The sequence below is a fragment of the Chiloscyllium plagiosum genome, chromosome 19 (genome assembly GCF_004010195.1).
Source record: "Chiloscyllium plagiosum isolate BGI_BamShark_2017 chromosome 19, ASM401019v2, whole genome shotgun sequence".
Lineage (NCBI taxonomy): Eukaryota > Metazoa > Chordata > Chondrichthyes > Orectolobiformes > Hemiscylliidae > Chiloscyllium > Chiloscyllium plagiosum.
The window spans coordinates 51,435,367-51,441,840 of NC_057728.1; the positions used below are offsets into that span (position 1 = coordinate 51,435,367).

Here is a 6,474-nt window from a genome sequence, read left to right on the forward strand (position 1 = left end):
CCTTACTAAATCCATGTTGATTTGTTCTAATCTGACCTTGCTCTTCCAAGAATTTAGAAACCTCATCCTTAGTGATGGATTCTAGAATTTTACCAACAACCGAGGTTAGGCTAATTGGCCTATAATTTTCCATCTTTTGTCTTGATCCTTTCTTGAACAAGGGGGTTACAACAGCGATCTTCCAATCATCTGGGAGTTTCCTTGACTCCAGTGACTTTTGAAAGATCTCAACCAACGCCTCTGCTATTTCCTCAGCCACCTCCCTCAGAACTCTAGGATGTAACCCCTCAGGGCCAGGAGATTTATCAATTTTTAGGCCTTTTAGCTTTTCTAGCACTTTCTCTTTTGTAATGGCAACCATACTCAACTCAGTCCCCTGACTCCCTTTAATTGTTGGGATATTACTCATGTCTTCCACTGTGAAGACTGACGCAATGTACTTATTAAGTTCTCCAGCTATTTCCTTATCTCCCATCACTAGCCTTCCAGCATCAGTTTGCAGTGACCCAATGTCTACTTTTGCCTGTCGTTTGTTTCTTATGTATTGAAAGAAACTTTTACTATCATTCCTAATATTACTGGCTAGCCTACCTTCATATTTGATCCTCTCCTTCCTTATTTCTCTCTTTGTTATCCTCTGTTTGTTTTTGTAGCCTTCCCAATCTTCTGATTTCCCAGTGCTCTTGGCCACTTCATAGGATCTCTCTTTTTCTTTGATACATTTCCTGACTTCCTTTGTCAGCCATGGCTGTCTAATCCATCCCTGGATAATTTTTCATTTCTTTGGGATGAACCTCTGTACTGTGTCCTCAATTAAACCCACAAACCCCTGCCATTTTTGCTCTACTGTCTTCCCTGCTAGGCTCTGCTTCCAGTCGATTTTCGTCAGTTCCTCTCTCCTGCCCTTGTAATTACCTTTGTTTAACTGTAACACACCATTACATCCGATTTTGCCTTCTCTCTTTCAAACTGCAGACTGAACTCTACCATATTATGATCGCTGCTTCCTAAGTGTTCCCTTACTTTAAGATCTTTTATAAAGTCTGGTTTGTTACATAGCACTAGGTCCAAAATAGCCTGCTCCCTTGTGGGCTCCATGACAAGCTGTTCCAAAAAGCTATCCTGTAAACATTCCAAGAATTCCCTTTCTTTGGATCCACTGGCAACATTTATTTACCCAGTCCACCTGCATATTGAAGTCCCCCATGATCACCGTGACCTTGCCTTTCTGACATGCCTTTTCTATTTCCCGGTACATGTTGCGCCTCTGGTCCTGACCACTGTTAGGAGGTCTGTACATAACTCCCATTATGGTTTTTTTGCCTTTGTGGTTCCTCAATTCCACCCACACAGACTCCACATCATCCGACCCCATGTCATTCAGTGCCATAGATTTAATTTTGTTCTTAACTAAGAAGGCCACCCGCCCCCTCTGCCCACCTCTCTGTCTTTTCGATAAGTTGTAAATCCTTGGATGTTTAACTGCCTGTCCTGCAACCATGTCTCTGTGATGGCTACCACATCATAATCATTCACGATGATCTGTGCTGTTAATTCATCTACTTTGTTACAAATGCTACGAGCATTCAGGTAAAGTGCCTTAATGCTAACATTCTTATCATTAGAGATATTGAAAGTCATAAGATGTCCTAGGTTATCCTTCCTTTTTGTTGCATTCCTAATCTGCCTCCAGGTTAAATCCACGTGCATACATGCTATCCTCCTGCTTATCTTTCCATTTAACTTCATGTCGCTTTCACTTTCCCTCTTTCCCCCCCAAACTCAAGTTTAAAGTCCTACTGACCACCCTATTTATCCTCTTTGCTAGAACATTGGTACCAGATCGGTTCAGGTGGAGACTGTCCCAACAGTACATTTCCCCCGGTTCCAAAACTGATGCCAATGCCCCATGAAATGGAATCCCTCTTTCCCACAGCAATCCCTTAACCACGTGTTTACTTCCCTAATTTTCTTATCCCTATGCCAATTGCCACATGACTCGGGCAGTAATCCGGAGATTGTGACCCTTGAGGACCTGTACTTCAATTTCCTTCCTAGTGCTTGATAATCCCCAAACAGGTCCTCCACCCTAGCTTTGCCTATGTTGTTAGTCCCAATGTGGACCACAACAACTGGATCCTCCCCCTCCCAATATCCTTTCAAAGTGGTAGGGGATGTCCCACACCCTGGCACCGGGCAGGCAACACACCATGCGAGACTCCCGATCTGGCTTGCATAATACAGTTCTGCCCTGTCACAGTGTGATGTGCAGCATATTTTCTGTTGGAGACTGAAGGTGGCCCTGCAAGATGGATCAGTTTTAGATATATCTAAATATTTTAAAATGAGAATAAAGTACAAAGGCTGGGATCATATTTATCATGAGAACAAGTTTGTACTCTTTTGTTTCAACAATATCTAGTGTTGGTCTTCAATAGAAAAAAAGATGTTGTGTTTGTTAACAGAAGAAGTTACATAGAAATACAGAAAACCAACGTGTTGCAATAAATGAAATGCCAGTCTTTAGCGGAATACAAATTACAAAAAACATCTGCTATCTTAACATTGCAAATTATGCAGCAATTTGATAAATGGTAACTTTTGTTTATGAAAGTTTACCTTGCTTTTAGGTCTTCTTGCTTCTGTGCCTTCTAACCCTAATACAAGTGCCGGACCTATGGAATATTCACAAGGCGGGAGCACACATGGATGTAGTAGCATAACAACAGGTAGATGCTTTTGGAATGGGGAAGCAATGTGGAAGGTGAAGCTGCAGTTTTACAGATAGACATTATTCATGTTCTCTTGGTACACTCTATTGTATAATCCTGTATAATCTTATAAGCAAAATACTGCATGTGCTAGAAATCTGAAAGAGACACGCAGTGCCAGATACACTCAGCAGGTCTGACTGCATCTGTGAAGAGTGAATTAGAGTTAACTTTAAAAGATAATGAGGCTACCCCAGTTCCAATCCTTTTTTGGTTTATGATCATTTACAAGTTACTTAAAAAAAAAAAAAAAAAAAATCCTGTTGTAGTTCACTGTGCAAGGTGGAGTGATGGTTTGTGTGTAGAGGCAGGCAGCTGGCAAGGCCAACCAGGTTTCCCATTCCTCATTGCTGTCACTGGCATCCAATGGACTTATTTTAGATATTTTTAATCAATCTGTTCAGCCATGGTATCTCCACCATCTGGAGCAGGTGGGACTAAATTTCTAACAGTCAGGAGAGATCCCATCAAGAGTGAAACATAGCCTGGGTGAGTACATAGTTTGGGTGAATTGGCCATGCTAAATTGCCCAAAATATTAGGTGTATTAGTCAGGGGGGAATGGGTCTGGTTGGGTTGCTCTTTGGAGGGTAGGTGTGGACTTGTTGAGCCAAAGGGCCTGTTTCCACACTGTAGGGAATCTAATCTAAGTATTAGGACCAAGCATGGAAAGGTAAGGAATCTAACTTCAGGCACAACAGGTAAAGGGACAACTATAAAAAGGGGACAGATGGAATACAAGGTGAAGTGTGAGGTTATGCATTTTTACTAGGATCAGAGGTGTAGACTATTTTCTAAACTAGGAAAGATTGTAGGGAGGAGAGTAGGGAACCAACATTTAATGAAGAATGAGCTTGTTTATTGTCATCCAACAGGGAACGCAAGTTTATTTGTCAACAAATTAAAGCAAATTTAAAACAGATTCCCTAAAATAGATTCTTTACATTTTTGAAATCTATCTTAAAAATATATCCATTAAACTTCGTCTGGCTGGATTAATGTTTTCTGATTTTGAGTGATGTGCAAGTTTTAAAGTAAGCTTGATTTTAGATGACATAACTGGTGATCTTTTATTTCAGGCAAGAGTTTCTTGGTTAGCAGCCGAAGCTCTGGAAAACGGCCCAGTCTTGGTGAAGGAATACCAAGAGTAGAGCCTCAAAGTCAGAGGCAAAACAATGACTAGGTAAGGACATCCAGACACACTCAATACAAATCATTTTTAGGCACAAATGACAGATGAGAGACCATTAGGTTCATTAAGGTGTTTTACCTTCTTTATCAACACGTGGTCACAGCTTTTCCCAGCCTATTCCAATATCTCTTTGTTCATGTAACCATTGTAATGTCTATTGTAAAATCTAATAAAGGAATTAAAGTTCTGGATTAAATATTTTAGAAATTATGTTCAGATGTCTTTTAGGGCAAAATGAACAGTTGAGCTGGACACATTGCTAAATTCCATGTTTATTTTTCTTTCAGTGCACTTGGAAACAAGGGAAAAATAAAAGAATATAAGGACGAATTACAAGAGGGAAAGGTTAGAGTACACATTGACCAACCTGGACCTTTTTTATTTTTAAGAAAAACCTTATCTGAAATATGGGAAGGAAAGATTGGGAAATACATTCTATAAATGTTTGAGTCAATTTGACAAAAATGTATTGTCGGAAGATTGGAGTGAAAGGTCATATTAAATCCTGCTGTAAATATTTAATTTGAATTTCTGAAGTTAAACACTGAATTATTGATGGCATGTTTAGTTATAGACCTCTATTTTTATAATATATTCATAAACAATATTTAAATAATTTAGCATTAAATTCTGTAATTTCTTTTTAAGTGATGCTGCAAGTAGAGTATTTGATTGGGAAATGCTTTGGTTCCTTTTTTCACATTGGGTCTTATAGCTGACCACTCCTTCCAGTGTCCCCCCCCCTCCTACTTCAATTAGGTCCAACTGGCTGGCATTTTTTAATGGAAACTAGCCAGCACTTGGCTGGTATTCACATGAAGGCATTGAGTATGCATCAATCAGTATAAACTTACACAAAATTGTATGACATGCTGTAAATACTTGCCATAGGATTTCAATGCAGGAAATACAGGGCTAGATCTCTAACTCCATTCAGGAGTGGAGACAAGCAGATATATGCAGATATTCCCACTTAGCCTTGAGCAACATGTCACATTCTGTGAACTGCCTCTCCACATACAGTGGGTAGCCAGTTCACTCTGGTCAAGGTCTATATAGGCCTGCTGTCAGAGGCTGACTGCAATTGTCCAGTTGGCCCTCCGGGTTTGTGCAAGTAGTGGAAGATCATCCAGTCAACTGAAGGCAGATGCCTAACAGCAAAGGTTGGTGGGGGAGATACAGCAACACACTATACTGACACGTTTGGATGCCTCCCTGAAAACCTGGATGTAGCTGAAGTGATAGGCTGGTGGCCCACCTGCTGGTCCTCTGATTTTTAAAATATTGCAGAGACAACCTTCCATTCTCCCTCCATTTCCAAGTCTGTCCAGTGTTCTTAATTGGATGGCAAGCTCATTCTGTTTATTATTTGGACATTTTAGGAAAATGACAGGCCACAAGCTGTGTAGGCTTTTGACCCCTGTACGAGTCTGACAGTGGTTCATGAAACTCATAGGAACATCTTTGTTTAAAAGATCAAGGAGAAGAAATGTATAATCACAATTGCTTGCATGAAACATGGATTTAGCTAACTGAATAGCAGCTGCAATTTGCATTTATATAGCATGTTCAATGCAGTAAAACATTCCATTGTGCTTTAGTGGAGCATTGACTTTGAGCAATTTGTCCCACTTCCTACCCATTCCCTTGATAGTCATCGATGTGTCTCATCTTTACAAATTGACAGACAGGAAGTTTGTCAATTCAGTGAGAGTGGACAGATTGAGAGGGGCAGTATTCAGATAGCACTCAGTCTATATATGAAAATTAATGCTATAATGCACACTAACTCTCCAACTGTGCATAGGGTGAACACAGACTCTCACTGTCTTTGTCTTTTAAATATTTGTATTGCACTTGGTGAAACTGTCAAAACACAAGCTGGAAAATAATGTATAAAGAACTGTGGATGCTGGAAATCCGAAACAAGAACAGACATTGCTGGAGAAACTCAGCAGGTCTGGTGGCATCTTAGAAAGTTATCATTTCACAGCTGGTGACCCTTCTCGACAATACCTGCTGAGTTTCTCCAGCTGTTCCAGTAACTGGAAAATATTTATTTTTAAAGTGAATAAAATGTTATACTAAAGTGTTTGTTTCTGTTCCTTTGTTCTTTGTTCATATGCATTAATTGTGGTTTTTTAATGTTCACGTGTAGCCAAATTGGGATTGGGCCAGTATGGTAGGCCAAGTGGTATTAGGAGAGAAGACTAGGAAATGGGGAATTAAAAAAGAACTAAAATTCTGCAATTGTGAACATTAAACATAGACAGAAGGACTGGTTTCAAGATTTTAATTTTTACTTCCATATTTAATTAAGAGATCACAGTAAAGCTATTCAATAGAGGTTTTTTCAAATATCTTGAAGATCTTCAAAGTTTGGGTGAAGATTTGTAGCTCGGGTGCTCGTTGTTGTGGTTCTGTTCGCCGAGCTGGAAATTTTGTTGCAAACGTTTCATTCCCCAGTCTAGGTGACATCCTCAGTGCTTGGGAGCCTCCTGTGAAGCGCTGC

At 39.9% G+C, this 6,474-nt stretch overlaps 1 protein-coding gene across 1 annotated transcript in view; it reads left to right on the forward strand.

Annotated features, from left to right (window-relative positions):
* cry1b (cryptochrome circadian regulator 1b) overlaps nt 1–6,052 on the forward strand; it is a 24,560-nt gene extending 18,508 nt beyond the window's left edge. The window contains exons 10-12 of the mRNA XM_043709856.1: nt 2,631–2,729; nt 3,850–3,953; nt 4,250–6,052. Of these exons, the coding sequence (XP_043565791.1) occupies nt 2,631–2,729; nt 3,850–3,953 (203 nt within the window). The 3' untranslated portion in view covers nt 4,250–6,052. The remainder of the gene's footprint in view (nt 1–2,630; nt 2,730–3,849; nt 3,954–4,249) is intronic.
* The last annotated feature ends 422 nt before the right edge of the window (nt 6,053–6,474 follow it).